Here is an 18,783-nt window from a genome sequence, read left to right on the forward strand (position 1 = left end):
CATTCATCGTAGTTAAGCTATCAGAGTTTCATAATGCAATAATGCAGTGCTGAATAAATATTGTATTCTTTCTTGTGTGTCTTGTGTCTTGCAGCATTCAGCTATTTTGAAATGGCCAACTCCAGAGTGTGAGATGGTAGCATACAGGTAATTAGCAAGATAAATAATATTAAGCCCTTAACCTAGTCATTTCGCTTGCTTGGAGATTATTCCTACCAGGTGTATAATGTATTGTCCCTCAGGCATCTATCTTCTTACTGGTTTTAAAAGGATTGAAATATTTTCACTTTTTTCTGTTACCTGTCATTCATCATTTCTTCTTTCATTTCACATTTATTGAAGAAAGTGCCAAACACCTGTTCTATGATCTTAAAATTCAAAGATGAGTAAGACATGTTGCCTACATTGAAGAGGCAGAGGAGAGAATAGGTGAACTAGAAGATAAAATTATGGAAAAAGAGGAAGCTGAGAAAAAGAGAAATAAAAAATCCAGGAGTATGAGGGGAAAATTAGAGAACTAAGTGATGCACTAAAAGAAATAATCTACGCGTAATTGGTATTCCGGAGGAGGAAGAGGGAGGGAAAGGTGCTGAAGGTGTACTTGAAGAAATAATAGCTGAGAACTTCCCTGATCTGGGGAAGGAAAAAGGCATTGAAATCCAAGAGGCACAGAGAACTCCCTTCAGACGTAACTTGAATCGATCTTCTTCATGACATATCATAGTGAAACTGGCAAAATACAAGGATAAAGAGAAAATTCTGAAAGCAGCAAGGGATAAACGTGCCCTCACATATAAAGGGAGACCTATAAGACTCGTGACTGATCTCTCTTTTGAAACTTGGCAGGCCAGAAAGGATTGGCACGATATCTTCAGTGCGCTAAACAGAAAAAATATGCAGCCGAGAATCCTTTATCCAGCAAATCTGTCATTTAGAATAGAAGGAGAGATAAAGGCCTTCCCAAACAAACAAAACCTGAAGGAATTCATCACCACTAAACCAGCCCTACAAGAGATCCTAAGGGGGATCCTGTGAGACAAAGTACCAGAGACAACGCTACAAGCATGAAACCTACAGACATCACAATGACTCTAAACTCATATCTTTCTATAATAACACTGAATGTAAATGGACTAAATGCACCAACCAAAAGACATAGGGTATCAGAATGGATAAAAAAATAAGACCCATCTATTTGCTGTCTACAAGAAACTCATTTTAGACCTGAGGACACCTTCAGATTGAAAGTGAGGGGATGATGAACTATTTATCATGCTACTGGAAGTCAAAAGAGAGCTGGAGTAGCCATACTTATATCAGACAAACTAGACTTTAAATTAAAGGCTGTAACAAGAGATGAAGAAGGGCATTATATAATAATTACAGGGTCTATCCATCAGGAAGAGCTAACAATTATAAATGTCTATGCGCCGAATATGGGAGCCCCCAAATAGATAAAACAATTACTCACAAAAATAAGCAACCTTATTGATAAGAATGTGGTAATTGCAGGGGACTTTAACACCCCACTTACAGCAATGGATAGATCATCTAGACGCACGGTCAATAAAGAAACAAGGGCCCTGAATGATATATTGGATCAGATGGACTTGACAGATATATTTAGAACTCTGCATCCCAAAGCAACAGAATATACTTTCTTCTCGAGTGCACATGGAACATTCTCCAATATCACATCCTGGGTCACAAAACAGCCCTTCATAAGTATAAAAGAACTGAGATCATACCATGCACACTTTCAGATCACAATGCTATGAAGCTTGAAATCAACCACAAGAAAAAGTCTGGAAAACCTCCAAAAGCATGGAGGTTAAAGAACACCCTACCAAAGAATGAATGGGTCAACCAGGCAATTAGAGAAGAAATTTAAAAATATATGGAAACAAACAAAAATGAAAATACAACAATCCAAACACTTTGGGATGCAGCAAAGGCAGTCCTGAGAGGAAAATACATTGCAATCCAGGCCTATCTCAAGAAACAAGAAAAATCCCAAATACAAAATCTAACAACACACCTAAAGGAAATAGAAGTGGAACAACAAAGACAGGCTAAACCCAGCAGAAGAAGAGAAATAATAAAGACCAGAGCAGAAATAAACAATATAGAATCTAAAAAAACTGTAGAGCAGATCAACGAAACCAAGAGTTGTTTTTTTGAAAAAATAAACAAAATTGATAAACCTCTAGCCAGGCTTCTCAAAAAGAAAAGGGAGATGACCCAAATAGATAAAATCATGAATGAAAATGGAATTATTACACCAATCCCTCAGAAATACAAGCAATTATCAGGGAATACTATGAAAAACTATATGCCAACAAACTGGACAACCTGGAAGAAATGGACAAATTCCTAAACACCCACACACTTCCAAAACTCAATCAGGAGGAAATAGAAAGCTTGAACAGACCCATAACCAGTGAAGAAATTGAATCAGTTATCAAAAACTTCCCAACAAATAAGAGTCCAGGACCAGATGGCTTCCCAGGGGAGTTCTACCAGATGTTCAAGGCAGAGATAATACCTATCCTTCTCAAGCTATTCCAAAAAATAGAAAGGGAAGGAAAACTTCCAGACTCATTCTATGAAGCCAGTATTACTTTGATTCCTAAACCAGACAGAGACCCAGTAAAAAAAGAGAACTACAGGCCAATATCCCTGATGAATATGGATGCAAAAATTCTCAATAAGATTCTAGCAAATCGAATTCAACAGCATATAAAAAGAATTATTCACCATGATCAAGTGGGATTCATTCCTGGAATGCAGGGCTGGTTCAACATTCGCAAATCAATCAATGTGATACATCACATTAATAAAAGAAAAGATGAGACCATATGATCCTGTCAATCGATGCAGAAAAAGCATTTGACAAAATTCAGCATCCTTTCTTAATAAAAACCCTCGAGAAAGTCGGGATAGAAAGAACATACTTAAATACCATACAAGCCATTTATGAAAAGCCCACAGCTAACATCATCCTCAATGGGCAAAAACTGAGAGCTTTTTCCCTGAGATCAGGAACACGACAGGGATGTCCACTCTCACCGCTGTTGTTTAACATAGTGTTGGAAGTGCTAGCATCAGCAATCAGACAACAAAAGGAAATCAAAGGCATCAAAATTGGCAGAGATGAAGTTAAGCTTTCACTTTTTGCAGATGACATGCTATTATACATGGAAAATCCGATAGACTCCACCAAAAGTCTGCTAGAACTGATACATGAATTCAGCAGTTGCAGGATATAAAATCAATGTACAGAAATCAGTTGCATTCTTATACACTAATAATGAAACAACAGAAAGACAAATAAAGAAACTGATCCCATTCACAATTGCACCAAGAAGCATAAAATACCTAGGAATAAACCTGACCAAAGATGTAAAAAAATCTGTATGCTGAAAACTATAGAAAGCTTATGAAGGAAATTGAAGAAGCTATAAAGAAATGGAAAAACATTCCGTGCTCATGGGTTGGAAGAATAAATATTGTCAAAATGTCAATACTACCCAAAGCTATCTACACACTCAATGCAATCCCAATCAAAATTGCACCAGCATTCTTCTCGAAGCTAGAACAAGCAATCCTAAAACTCCTATGGAACCATAAAAGGCCCCGAATAGCCAAAGTAATTTTGAAGAAGAAGACCAAAGCAGGAGGCATCACAATCCCAGACTTTAGCCTCTACTACAAAGCTGTAATCATCAAGACAGCATGGTATTGGCATAAAACAGACACATAGACCAATGGAATAGAATAGAAACCCCAGAACTAGACCCACAAAAGTATGGCCATCTAATCTTTGACAAAGCAGGGAAGAATATCCAATGGAGAAAAGACAGTCTCTTTAACAAATGGTGCTGGGAGAACTGGACAGCAACATGCAGAAGGTTGAAACTAGACCACTTTCTCACACCATTCACAAAAATAAACTCAAAATGGATAAAGGACCTGAATGTGAGACAGGAAACCATCAAAACCCTAGAAGAGAAAACAGGAAAAGACCTCTCTGACCTCAGCCGTAGCAATTTCTTACTTGACACATCCCCAAAGGCAAGGGAATTAAAAGCAAAAATGAACTATTGGGACCTCATGAAGATAAAGTTTCTGCACAGCAAAGGAGACAATCAACAAAACTAAAAGGCAACCAACGGAATGGGAAAAGATATTTGCAAATGACATATCGGACAAAGGGCTAGTATCCGAAATGTATAAAGAGCTCACCAAACTCCACACCCGAAAAACAAATAATCCAGTGAAGAAATGGGCAGAAAACATGAATAGACATTTCTCTAAAGAAGACATCCGATGGCCAACAGGCACATGAAAAGATGCTCAACGTCGCTTCTCATCAGGGAAATAATCAAAACCACACTCAGATATCACCTCACGCCAGTCAGAGTGGCCAAAATGAACAAATCAGGAGACTACAGATGCTGGAGAGGATGTGGAGAAACAGGAACCCTCTTGCACTGTTGGTGGGAATGCAAACTGGTGCAGTTGCTCTGGAAAACAGTGTGGAGGTTCCTCAAAAAATTAAAAACAGACCTACCCTATGACCTAGCAGTAGCACTGCTAGGAATTTACCCAAGGGATACAGGAGTACTGATGCATAGGGGCACTTGTACCCCATGTTTATAGCAGCACTCTCAACAATAGCCAAATTATGGAAAGAACCTAAATGTCCATCAAGTGATGAATGGATAAAGAAATTGTGGTTTATATACACAATGGTGTACTACGTGGCAATGAGAAAGAATGAAATATGGCCCTTTGTAGCAACGTGGATGGAACTGGAGAGTGTTATTCTGAGTGAAATAAGCCATACAGAGAAAGACAGATACCATATGTTTTCACTCTTATGTGGATCCTGAGAAACTTAACAGGAACCCATAGGGGAGGGGAAGGAGAAAAATGAGAGAGAGAGGTTAGAGTGGGAGAGAGCCAAAGCATAAGAGACTCTTAAAAACTGAGAACAAACTGAGGGCTGATAGGGTGTGGGAGATGGGTATTGAAGAGGGCATCTTTTGGGATGAGCACTGGGTGTTGTATGGAAACCAATTTGACAATAAATTTCATATATTTTAAAAAAAAGATGAATCCAATAAACTAATCTGGAAAAAAAAAAAAAGACATGTTGCCTACAGACAAGAAACTTACAGCCTAGTGAGAGACACCAAATGTGAATCAGACATAATTCACTATTAAGCTAGTTATATACATAGGATGCTATGAAATTAAAGATGACAGTACTTAAATGCAATGGAAAATGGTAAAAAGCTTCCAGAGGAAGTAAATTATGAGCTGAATTTTGAGAGATAACTAAGTAGGGGCAGAAGATTTTAGGAAGAAGAGATAATGTCTTAATGCAAAGAGGTCCAGGACAAGATGATACACTGAAAGAACTAGAAGTAGCACCAGGTTAGTTTGGGGAAACAGTTTGTGATAATTTCTTAAAGTGCATATTGGATGCCTCACTGATTATGACAGGTGACTTCAGAGCTAAGTTACTAATTTCCTGAAGGACTCCATATTGCCATATAAATAACATTATTGCATCTTATTTTTGTTCTCTACTTCACAAATCCTGATAGTGCCAACATTTTTGATTCCCCCAACTTATGTTCTATCTATTTTGGAGCAGAAGGCAGAGGCCTGGTAGAAATTGAAAGGCTGGTATTCACTTTCGTGGTGTTCTACCAGATAGTTGCCAATTAACTCCTCCTTTTCTCAGTTTCCAAAACAAGGTCTGTTGTTCTTAAATGTTTATCTTCAATACCAAAAGAGTATTTCCAAAAAAATATTTCTGCCAGTACCTTGTTCTGATCACCTTCCAACTTTTGTACCAAAACTTTATATGAATATGATCCTTTCTCAAGTGTCTCAAGACAAGGAAAAAATGCTCTATAATTCATTTATATTAGTTTAAAAATAGTTGGATGAAATTTCTAGTATGAAAAACTCAGGAATTATTGCTTTAGAAATGACACTAAGTATAGGATGTAACTTTATTTTTTTTCTTTTGAAACTTTAGGTCCTTTAATCCATTTTTCCCTTTACTTGGCTGTTTCACAACACCAGGAGTCCAACTATGGGCAGTTTGGGCCATGCAACATGTCTGCAGCAAGAATCGTATGTACCAAAAAGAGAACTATGTTTTTCTTTTTCAAGTGATATTCTCCTTACACAAGAAAGCCATTTCTAAATGGTATATTTAAAAAAAAATTTCTTTTTACCTTTGTTTATTTTTGAGAGACAGAGACAGAGCACAAGTAGGGGAGGGGCAGAGAGAGAGGGAGACACAGAATCCAAAGCAGGCTGCAGGCTCCGAGCTGTCAGCACAGAGTCCAACGTGGGGCTCGAACTCACAAATTGCAAGATCATGACCTGAGCCAAAGTCGGACGCCTAACCGACTAAGCCACCCAGGTGCCCTTTAAATGGTATATTGAAGTGATTTTTTTTTTTAAGGACACAGATTTTAAAAGACACAATATAAGAACCTTAAGGGGTGCCTGGCTGGCTCAGTTGGTAGAGCATGCAACTTTTGATCTCAGGATCATGAGTTCAAGTCCCACCCACACTGGGTGCAGAGATTACTTAAGAGAGAATCTTAGGTTATAAACTAAATTTATTCTTTCAGAATTATCTCAGTAATACTAGATACTGAATGACAGTGATGAATGAGACACTGTTCTGACGTCATGGAGTATAAAAATTAGGTTCCTACATGGGGTGCCTGGGCGGCTCAGTTAGCTAAACGTCTGACACTTGACCTCAGCTCAAGTCATGATCTCAGGTTGTGAGTTCAAGCTCCCGTGCTGGGCCTTTAAAAAAAAAAAAAAAAAAAGGAGCCTATAGTGAGTCCATCTGCTAATCAAAAGTTTTAAGGTGATCCAGTGATTATGGTACATTTCAGTGCCCAGTCCTCATCCACACAAAACTTCATTGTTTAAGACATTGCTGTCTGCACTCATGGTCTCTGGAGAAGCAAGAATTTGGATCAGATTCCATATTATTCTTTTTTGAGGGTTATGATACAACTCTTTGTTGGTTATTTATTAATAAAATTCATTCCATTAAATGATTTGAAACACTGCAGAAAAAACATTTTAATAGTAGAAACATTTTAATACAGTATAAATTAAAATATTTGAAATTAGGGGTGCCTGGGTGACTCAGTCGATTGTGTCTGACTTCGGCTCAGGTCATGATCTTGGGGTTTGTGGATTTGAGCCCCACGTCGGGCTCTGTGCTGACAGCTCAGAGCCTGGAGCCTGCTTCAGATCTGTGTCTCTCTCTCTTTCTGTTCCTCCCCAACTCGCGCTCTGTCTCTCTCTCTCTCTCAAAAATACACATTAAAAACATTTTTTTTTTTAGTATTTAAAGTTAGAGATCAGGACCAAGGAAAAATAATTGGAAAAGAAATTAAATGTTATAGGGAAAATAGTAGAATATAAATATATAGACCATACATATGGTTCTTTTTTGTGGCTGGGCTGCAAATAATCAGCTACATAGTTCTCTTTACATATAAGGAGGAAATACCATTCCATATCCTTACAGGGAAGTAAAGCTTTTCTGGGCAATTAACTACAAATTAAAATTTTTTTTACAGAACCTCAATAGGGATGATATTATAAATGGACTTATATAGGAAGTGTGAGAGTTGTTTTTAACATTAGTGATGTAGTAAATAGCAGTAACATCTTATAAGATACCTTCTTATTCTTTGATGAAAACTCAGTGCATAACACAAAAAGGCAGTTCAGTGAAAGCTCTTTTATGTGAGAATCACAGAGGACAGGGGTTTAGGGAATGGGTTGTGATAGAGAAAACTGCCTTGTACCCAGCTAAACTTCTACCTGGGAGCTTTTCTTCTTTTTTTTTATTTTTTTTTGTTAAAAAAAATTTTTTTAATGTTTTATTTATTTTTGAGACAGAGAGAGACAGAGCATGAACGGGGGAAGGTCAGAGAGAGGGAGACACAGAATCTGAAACAGGCTCCGGGCTCTGAGCTGTCAGCACAAAGCCCGATGCGGGGCTTGAACTCACTGACCGCGAGATCATGACCTGAGCCAAAGTCGACCGCTTAACCGACTGAGCCACCCAGGCGCCCCTACCTGGGAGCTTTTCTGACCCCTCCTACTATATTCCCCAGTTCATTCATAGACACTTCCTCTGGGGTGCCTGGGTGGCTCAGCCGGTTAAGCTTCTAACTCCTGGTTTTCACTCAGGTCATGATCTCATGATTTGTGAGTTTGAGCCCCACATCAGGCTCTGTGCTGATGATGAGGAGCCTGCCTGGGATTCTCTCTCTCTCTCCCTCTCTCTTTGCCCCGCTCACACTGTCTCCCCCCCCCCTCTCAAAATAAATAAGTTTAAAAAAATTGAGACTGCCTCAATAGCTATATTAAACTGCCTCTGATCCAAAAATTTCCTCCTTTTATTGTCCTTACAGGTTCTGAGAACTCCCTAGTTTCTTAACACCTATCACATAAGTATTTATTTTTGTTATTACTTTTAAGTATTGATGTTCTTTTAAGTTTATTCTGTGGATGATCACCCTGAAAAATTTATTCCAAAATGCACTGTAGGGGTGCCTGTCTGGCTCAGTCAGTGGACCATGTGACTCTTGATCTTGGGGTTGTGAGTTTGAGCCCCCTGTTGAATGTAGAGATTATTTTCAAAAAATGCAAATAAACAAAATGCACTGTAATTGGAGAATGTTAGAATATTTATCTCCAATTCAAGTAGTTTCGGTTTCTATATTCCTGCTTCCCTGGCTTATTTTGTTTATATTTAAATGGAATTGACTTCTCAGTTTGCATTAAAAGTTCTAATGCTGCTTATAGCTTTTAATAATTAAGAGATAGTATAGCATAGTAGCAAAAGCACACAGGAATCTACCTGGATTCAAATCATGTTCCAGCACTTATGTATGACATCTTGAAGAAATCAGTAAGCCTGGGGCTGCAGTTTCACGTTTGTTAAATGGGAATAATAATAGTACCTATATCACACATTATAATGAGTATTTTCCCGTATTTTAGAAAGTTTTTGACAACATGATTTTTAGTAATCACATAATCTTTATTGTATGGTGTATTAGTTTCCTAGTACTACCATAACAAAGTACCACATGTGGGTGACTTAAAACAACAAGAATGTTTGTCTTTCCGTTCTGGAGGCTTGAAGTCTAAAATCAAGGTGTCTTTAGGGCCATAGTTTCTGGGACAGCTCTAGGGAAGAATTCTTCCTTGCTTCTTCTAGCTTCTGATGTGTGCTACCAATCCTTAGCATTCCTTGGCTTTACACACATCACTCCTGTCTGATGACCATCTTGTCCACATGTCTTCACATTGTTTTCTGTGTATATGTTTCTGTGTCCAAATCTCCCCTTTTCATAAAAGAACACCAGTCATAATGGATTAAGGTCCACTCTAATGACTTCATCTTAACTAATTATATTAGCAACAACTCGATTTCCAAATAAAGTCACATTCTGAAGTACTGGAGATTAGGACTTTAACCTGTGTTTTGGGGGGACATAACCCTTAATACATTCCTCTATACTTAATAAATGAACTTAGCAGTAATATATATAGCCACTTCCCTATTGATCAACATTTAAGTAGTCTACCTTTTAATTTTAAAATTATATCCAAGCACTTGTTTGAGAGATATTCATCAGACCGTTATTTATAATAGCAATTAAGTCTAAATAACCTAGGGGTCCAGCAATAGATAAATGTGAAGTAATGTTGAAATACCCAGACAGTGGTATATTTGTATGTTATTAGTAAAGAAGACATGATAGAAAATTATATAAGCAGAAATTTATACTCTGGGGGCCATGACAGAGTAACTTGTACCAGACTCGCCCTCTAACCATTAATACTAGAAAACACAGGGTGGGAAAGATTTAGAACAAGTCTTTCTAGACAGTAGGCAAAAGGCAGCAAAGATTCCCATCCCTGAAAGAGAACCAAGTATAGCACAGCATCGGACAAAATGTATGGAATTTATAAGGCAGAGTAATGCAGAGGTGAAAGCTACATCTAGAAGAGACTCTAGAAATCTTAAAGGTTTCTTGAGTTTTTGTCTGATTAGTGAGCTGTGAATGTCTAGGATGAGACTCCTTGAGGTCTGAGAAAGAACAAATACCAAGGAGTGGCTAACTGAACAACACTTGGAGCTCACACAGGGTTTGGAAATACTAGACTTCGTAACACTGGAAAGAACTTAACACCCAGGGCATTCAGTATAGATGCTAGAAGAGATTAAACTAGCCCTAAAATAAAGGCTTCTCTAGGGTGACACTAACACAGCTTAAAAACAAGTTTGAAATGGTTAAGTTGCTCTGAAAATAAATTAACTTTCTGCCGGAGAAAAACTAAGCACTCTTAAAAAAAGAACAAAATCTAAACTAACTCAACAACATGTTTAGTATCTGATAAAAATTGCTAGATGAGGGATGAAGCAGGAAAATGTGACCCATAACCAGAAGAAAAATCAGACACTTGAAATAGACCCGGAAGTGATGGTGATAATGCAAATACCAGAAAAGTAACTTCAAAAAAATGTTTATAGATATGATCCAAGATTTTAAAGAAAACATGAATATTAATAGAAGAAAAAATATAAAAAGTAAATAAAATAGAAATACTATAGCTAAAACTTTAAATATTTGACATGAAAAATATCTGGATGGGGTGCCCTGGTGGCTCAGTCAGTTAAGCATCTGACTTCAACTCAAGTCATGATCTCACAGCTTGTGGGTTTGAGCCCAGCATTGGGCTCTGGCAGATAGCTCAGAGCCTGGAGCTGCTTCAGATTCTGTGTCTCTCTCTCTCTGCCTCTCCCCTGCTCGCGCTGTTTCTCTCTCTCTTAAAAGTAAATAAACATTAAGGGAAACAAAAATAGCGTAAAAACAGGGAGTGGGACAAAACAGAAGAGACTCATAAATATGGAGAACAAACTGAGGGTTACTGGAGGACTTGTGGGAGGGGGGATGGGCTAAATGGGTAAGGGACACTAAGGAATCTACTCCTGAAATCATTGTTGCACTATATGCTAACTAATTTGGATGTAAATTATTTTTTCAAAAATTAAATTAAAATTAAAGAAAAAAATAAACATTATAAAAGGTTCTAAAAATGAAAAAATATATATCTGAATGAACTTAATAGTAGATAACAGAAGAAAAGATCAGCAAAATTAAATGCATAGCAGTAGAAACTATCTAAACTGAAGCTTAGAGAGAAATAAAGCTTGGGGGGGCGGTGGGTATGTGGGGTGGGAAGAAAACCAGAATTACCCTGAAATCAGTACCAGACAAAGACCTTGTAAGAAAAGAAAATTACTGAACAATATCTCATGAATGTAGATGAGGAAATTCTTAATTTTCTAACAAATGGAACCCAACAGTGTATAAAAAGGACCAGGAAGGTTATTCCAAGAATGCAAGGTTGGTTTACATTTGAAAATCAGTGTGTTCCTTTCTATTACCAGAAGAGGAAAGAAAAGCAATCTGGGGCACCTGAGTGGCTCAGTCAGTTGAACGTCTGACTTCAGATCAGGTCATGATCTCACGATTCATGGGCTCGAGCCCCACGTTAGGCTTTGTGCTGACAGCACGGAGCATGCTTCAGATTCTCTCTCTCTCTCTCTCTCTGCCCCTTTCCTGCTCGTGCACTCTCTCGCTCTCAAAAATAAACATTAAAAAAAAAATGAAAAGCAGAAAATAGATGCAGAAAAAGAATTGACAAAATCCACTACACAGTCCTGATAAATGATGTCTAAGGAGATCCTATAGCTAACATCAAAATTAATAGTGAAAAATTAAATGATCAGGAACAAGAGGGTGTCCAGTCTCACCATATTGAACATTGTAATGGAGGATTTGTCCAGTGTGATCAGGAAAGAAACACAAGACATCCAGAGTGGAAAGAGTGAGGTAACAGATGACCTGATTATCTCTGTAGAAAAATCCCATGAAATCTGCAAAAGGGCAACTAGTTCTAATTGAGTTTAGCAAGGTTCCAGGATACACGATATACACAATAATCAGTTGCATTTCTGTATACCAACAACAACCAATATAAATGGAAAAATGACATTTACAATTGTGTCAAAAACTATGAAATACTTAGGGATGGGTGTATCTGACCAAAATGTATAGACCTGTACACAGAAAAACAAAGCACTGGTGAGAGACCTTGAAGAAGGCCTCGCTAAATGGAGAGATCTACCTTATTCATGAGTTGAAAGACTTAATAATGTTAAAATGACAATTCTCCCCAAGTCTGTTGTAGATTTATACAGCCCCAGTCAAAATCCCAGCAGGCTTTTGAAGAGAAATTGACAGACTGATTCTAAAATTCATACAGAAGTGCAAAGAATGTTAAAATAACTTAGAAAAATGAAGAACAAAATTGGAGCACTTCCACTACCTGACTTCCAGCTATTCTATAAGCTACAGTAATCAAGACAGTGTTTTGTGGCTCCAGTGTGTGTTTTCTCCACAACTCACCAGGCAATTCTCCCATTCTCAGCAACACTGACTAGATGTCCTACACATTTAGTTTAATTCTGACACTATTAACCTGGAGATGGCATCAGATCCTACAGTCCCAAAAGACTACTGCCCTACTTCAGATGCCAGTCCCAAGTCTAGGTTTTTACCTGTGCTTCTGACTGGTTATAAAGATTGGAGGTTCCTATAAGCCCCTCTTCTGTTTGATTAATTTGCTAGAGCAGCTCATAGAACTCAGGGAAACATGTAGTGACATTTACCAGTTTATTATAAAGGATATTATAAAGGATACTGATGAACAGCCAGATTAAGAAGTACATAGGGTGGGGCCCAGAAGTATCCTGAGTACAGGAGCTTCTGTCCCCACAGAACTTGGGGTGCACCATCCTTCAGGGCATGTGGATGCATTCACCAACGTGGAAGCTCCTCATATCTTCTTGTTCAGGAGTTTTTATAGAGCTTAATCTGCACCTTCCTCACTTACCCTTTCTAGAAGTCCAAAGATGGGGCTGAAAGGTCCAACCCTCTAATCATTTGGTCTTTCTGTTCACCAGCTTCATCCTGAGGCTAAGGACTCTGCTCTGTCACCTTATTAGCATGTTCTCAAAAGGGACTCCTGATAAATGACAAGATACTCCTATTGGGAAATTCCAAGGATTTGAGGAGCTCTGCCAGGAACCTGGGACAGAGACCAAATAATTTCTTATTCTACCACGAGCCACCCCAATCTTTGACCGCAGATCCTTTGTAACAAAAAGATCATAACAGTTAACAGATACTGGCACATCATGAGAGTCCTATTCAGTCATTAGTAATCATATCATATGAAAATGTCTGCCAGGGCAAGGCCACTCAGATTTGCAGGCTTCCATTAGATCTTGTAAAGTTTCAAAAGCAGAAGTGGTCTTAAGGTGAAGCCATATATTGCTCTCAGGCAGCTGGTACAACTGAGCTAAGAGATATCTCTTGCTCTGAGCTTCTTTAGCGGTGTTAGTGTTCTCTTGGATTTCACTCATGACATGACCCATTTGTTCATTTCTGTACCCTTAGCTACTATTTTTCTTTCTCTTCATTTATACCAAACTTTTCTACCTCTGGAAGGGACATTAGTTTTGGCCACTGTGCTGATCTAGATTGCAGGCAGTAATACTAGATTAGTACATGTCTCCCACTGAGTCAACTCTCATTCAGAGAGGGTAAGATTACATAGGTACAGAACTAGTGGGCTGTATTTACTTCTGGGCAGTATAATCGCATTCACTTTTAATCCCAATTCTGTCAGATGGAACATCTCCTCTCCATTAGGCTCTGGGGAATTCTGACAAAAATATTTTATTATTATTTACTCTTTTAGGGAGAGAGTGTATGAGAGGAGCAGAGAGGGAGAGAGAGGGAGAATCCCAAGCAGGCTCCATGCTCAGTACAGAGCCCAACTCAGAGCTTGATCCCACAACCCTAGGATCATGACCTGAGCCTAAATCAAGAGTCAGACACTCAACTGACTGAGCCACCCAGGCACCACAAAAACATTTTAAAATACAGTTACAATTTCTTACTTAGGAATCATCCCTGCTCCCAACATGTGTAGTTCAGCCCTGATCTGTGACCACTGCATCAGGCTGGGAATTTTTAATTTTTTTTTTAAGTTTATTTTATTTTGAGAGAGAGAGAGAGAGCAAGCGTGCATGTGCGCACAAGTGGGGAGGGGAAGAGAGGGAGGCAGAGAGAGAGAATCTTAAGCAGGCTTTTAACTGTCAGTGCTGAGCCTGATGCAGGGCTCGAACTTAACAAACCTCAAGATTATCACCTGAGCTTAAGTTGGATGCTTAAGTGACTGAGCCACTCAGGTACCCCTTGGGAATTTTTTTTTTTAATGCTTGTTTATTTTGAGAGAGAGAGAGCACAAGCAGGGAAGGGGCAGAGAGAGGGGAAGAGAGGATTCGAAGCGGGCTCCGTGTTGAGAGCAGAGAGCCTGATGGAGGGCTCAACTCAAGAACCATGAGATCATGACCTGAGCCGAAGTCAGATGCTTAACCAACGGGGCCACCCAGAAGCCCCTGGTTGGGAATTTTTTTTTTTTTAAGTTTAATTGGAGCTCCTGGGTGACTCAGTCAGTTAAGTGCCAGACTTCAGCTCCGGTCATGATCTCACGGTTCATGGGTTCGAGCCCTGAGTCTGGCTCTGTGCTGACAGCTCAGATACTGGAGCCTGCTTCAGATCCTGTGTCTCCCTTTCTCTCTGCCCCCCCCCCCCAACTCTGCACTGTCTCTCTCTCTCTCTTTCAAAAATAAACATTAAAAAAATTTTTTTTAAGTTTAATTGATACAGGGAAGAAGAAGAAGAAGGGGGAAAAAAAAAGTATAGTCATTTTACCAGTATCCTCCCTTGGCAAGAATTACATAGCCATACCAGCATCCTTTCCCATTCCCTCTTCTCTGGATCCACCAGAAAAACAGAAGAATATCTAGTGGGGACACTCTTTTTAGCCCCACTCATATTGAGCATGAGCATACTCTCACAAAGGCATGGAATCTAGCTCTTCAGACCTGTTTCTCACCTCTACCCCACCCCGTTTTTATTTTTTATTTTTATTTTTAATTTTTTTTTTAACGTTTATTTATTTTTGAGACAGAGAGAGACAGAGCATGAACAGGGGAGGGGCAGAGAGAGAGGGAGACAGAATCTGAAACGGGCTTCAGGCTCTGAGCTGTCAGCACAGAGCCCAATGCGGGGCTCGAACTCACGGACCGTGAGATCATGACCTGAGCCGAAGTCAAACACTTAACCGACTGAGTCACCCGGGCGCCCCCCACCCCCTTTTTAAAACAACCAATATATGAATTGCCCGTTCCAGTTCTTTGAAACTGTTACCCTGAGGAAGATCTCTCTCTGCCCATTGTTGGACATTGGAAGGGAGGAAAAAGTGTTACTCAGCTCTGCCAATTTGTGCCTCAGAGGTTGCAGGAAGAATGTCTAGATTCAGCCTCTGTCTGCATTGCTGCAGTACCCCAGATCGACTCATTTCATGGACCCAGGTGGCTACCTCGAGGGAGCAGATGGGCCTGAAAATTAAACTGATGAAGACAGATTTACAGAAGAAAAGCATACAAATTTTATTAAAACTTCAAAGTTTTATATGTGGGAATCTTCAAACAAGAATGAAGCCCTGAAGTGACCAGAGCAGGAAGCTTTTATACCTTTTAGATAAAGAAACAAATTTGTGAAAAATTGACAAGACAAAGATGTTTTGGCTAGGGGTAGTAAATGGTGAAGAAGTGGCTAGGAAAATAAGAGTTAGTTAAATACAGTTTGTTTGTACAGATTCCTCAGCCCCCGATTCCAGGTCTCTGGTGATAAAATATCTTCCTTCTTCCTGGTACAAGGAGGGTGCCTTTCACATGGGCGTTTTATGACCTATTTCAGGGAAGGAGGGTGAGGGAGGGAAGTCAGAGTAATCTTCCTGCTTCTGCTGTTTTCTCAAACAACTTTAGCTTAGGATAGTCAATATGCCAAGAAGCCATGTTTTAGGGCAATGTGTCCTGAACTCCATCAACATTATACACTGTAAAATATGTTCCTTGATCAGAAGAAATGACAGTCGGCTGTCCAAATTTGTTTCAATGTCTTATGTTTTGGTTGCTCTATAGCATTCTAAGCATTCATATCTATCACTGTCTGAGCAAAGCCCAGTCCAGAGTCAGTATCTACTTCTGTCAAGACCCATCTGTATCTCCCCAGGACTACCAGTGCTAGTCTGACTTGCTAGCTATGATCAGGGCCTTTCCCCCCAGGGAATTTGCCACATAGCCATCTACAGTGTCTGTCTCCTTTGCTGGCAGGCTGAACAGTTCTTGCTGGCAATTTATGCCTCAGAGATTGCCATATGTCTACATTCAGCCCATATCTGCATTGCTGTAGTATCTCCATATCCACTTATTTCATGGACCCATGTGGCCACCCCAGGCCACCCCAGGCAAGTTCTTCTGCTGGTCTATTCCAGTTATCTTCTGAACCTACAAGGAGTTCTGATGGGCGTAGAAATGTCCTACTAGAATGCACTCTTCAGATTCCCACAGTGATTTCCATAGGGCCATGTCTCATACGAGCACCCCTTCAATTCTGTTCCTATTGCCCTTGTGCCCATCCGTATGCTCAGGCCATTGACCACTGCCCTCAAGTCATTAAAAACCCAAAAAGAGCCTTTTATCACTTTTCAATTCTTTAATCACTGCTGGGAAAACAGCATGCAGTTCAGCTCACAGAGCTCATTTGCTTTTACCTTTTTTAGTCAGCGTGCTGGCCTTTCAAACAGGATGTTTTCTGTTCACCTTGGAACTACTGTCCACAAACCAAGCAACTCTTTGTCGGCTAGTGGACAGCTGTTTACAAGGTACTGTCCAAGTGATGATAGAATGTAGCAGCTCCTTGTGCAGTTTCAAAGTGGGTCCTAGGGAGAAAGAGTCTTCCTGCCCATGATTATACCCTCCTTGCATTCCCCAGGTAGCATTATCCTGTATAAACAATTTCCATTTCGCTAGGGAACTCTCCTAGCACTGCCATCCCCATTAGAGTGTTTCTCTGACATCACCCAGAACACCATGCATATTTCAGGTTTTAAGATCATTTTTTAATCCTTCTGTCATAAGGTAGCTTCAATTAATGTCAGATAGCAAGGTAGTAAATGCCTCTTGGTTGGAAATTCTCTAGTCCAATGCCCCAGTCTGTTCTTCACATAAGTAAGGCACAGAGAATTTGTCCCTACCAGCACTTCGGCCTATATTCTACACTGCACAGGCTTGAGAAACCTTCTGGTACCCATTTAGCATGTCTACTTAACATTGCTTGAAGAACAGATTTACATGCTTTCTGTTTTACAATGTTAGGTAGGAGTAACATTTCCCAGTCAAATAAAATGTCCATCCTTATAATACAGTCAAGTAAAAGAAATACAATCACTTTACATAAAGCCTACTCAACCATACCAGTTGTCCTACAAACTTTTAGTTTAATTCTATTACATTCCTGACTGTAGCCTTCATTAGGACTTCATCCACAGATTTTGACTTTATATTACTAGGTAGGTGAAGTGTTCCCTAGCGAGACATAATGCTCATTCCCATAAGACATTCAGGTAAAGGAAACACAGCTTCTTTACGTAAAACCTGTTTAAACATTCCACCTTTCATAATTCCATCAACCCATACATTAAAAAAATTTTTGTTTAATATTTTTTTTTTTTTTGAGAGAGAGAGAGCGAAAGAGTGTGAGTGGGGGAGGGGCAGAGAGAAAGGGAGACACAGAATCTGAAGCAGGCTCCAGGCTCAGAGTCCAATGTGGGGCTCGAACCCACACACTGTGAGATTATGACTTGAACCAAAGTCAGCCGCTTAACTGAGCCACGCAGGTGCCCCTCAACCCACACATTTTTTATTTTCTCTCGATCTAATTATAAGCCCACATTAGGGCTTCACCAGTGGATTTTGGTAACTTTTCCGTTCCCTGACCAATTTACCCAGTCTTACCTGAAAGGCTTTGAGTCCCCAGTGAGGGGTCATGCCAAGGAATCCTGGCCCTTTTATCTTGATTAATCTGCGTAACCACTGCCACAAGCAGTTGCTGGTAAGGTTTAGATCCATCTCTAAATTCTGTTGGCAACTTTTACCTTTAGTAACTGATTGCAGCTCAGCTGCTACTCCATATAATGGTGAATACCTGGCTACTCTGGAATCAGAGGTTTTTCATCCCTCTTTTATCTTTTCTCTTCCCAAACCACATATTTTTATGAGCTACAGCCATTATAGCAAATCCCATTTCTTTTTTAATTTTTCTTTTTTTTTTTTTTTTATTCTGAGGGAGAGAAAGAGCACATGCGAGATGGGAGAGGCAGAGAAAGGGAGAGAGAAAATTCCAAGCAGGCTCTGCATAGATGGTGCCGAACCCAATGCAGGGTTCGAACTCATGAACAGCAAGATCATGACGTGAGCCAAAAGAGTCAGATACCTTAACCAACTAGGCCACCCAGGCACCCCTCAAGCCCCACTTCTGACATCAATTCTAACACGTGTTTTTTCCACACTCCACCAAGCAGTTTTCCAGTTCTCAGAAGACAGCATCTGTGCATACTACAAATTGAATTCAATTCTGACATTTACCTGGAGACAGTGTCAGATCCCATAGGTTAAGGGTTAGTCCCACAAGACTGCCTTCACTTCAGACACCAGTTGCA

At 39.5% G+C, this 18,783-nt stretch overlaps 1 protein-coding gene across 1 annotated transcript in view; it reads left to right on the forward strand.

The window, feature by feature from the left end:
* The window catches only part of ZYG11B (zyg-11 family member B, cell cycle regulator), a 91,820-nt gene that overhangs the window by 61,535 nt on the left and 11,502 nt on the right, over positions 1-18,783 (forward strand). Inside the window, exons 12-13 of the mRNA XM_086716992.1 lie at positions 95-147; positions 6,056-6,153. Of these exons, the coding sequence (XP_086573118.1) occupies positions 95-147; positions 6,056-6,153 (151 nt within the window). The remainder of the gene's footprint in view (positions 1-94; positions 148-6,055; positions 6,154-18,783) is intronic.

This window comes from Puma concolor, chromosome C1 (assembly GCF_028749965.1).
Source record: "Puma concolor isolate L17-30 chromosome C1, mPumCon1.1.hap2, whole genome shotgun sequence".
NCBI lineage: Eukaryota > Metazoa > Chordata > Mammalia > Carnivora > Felidae > Puma > Puma concolor.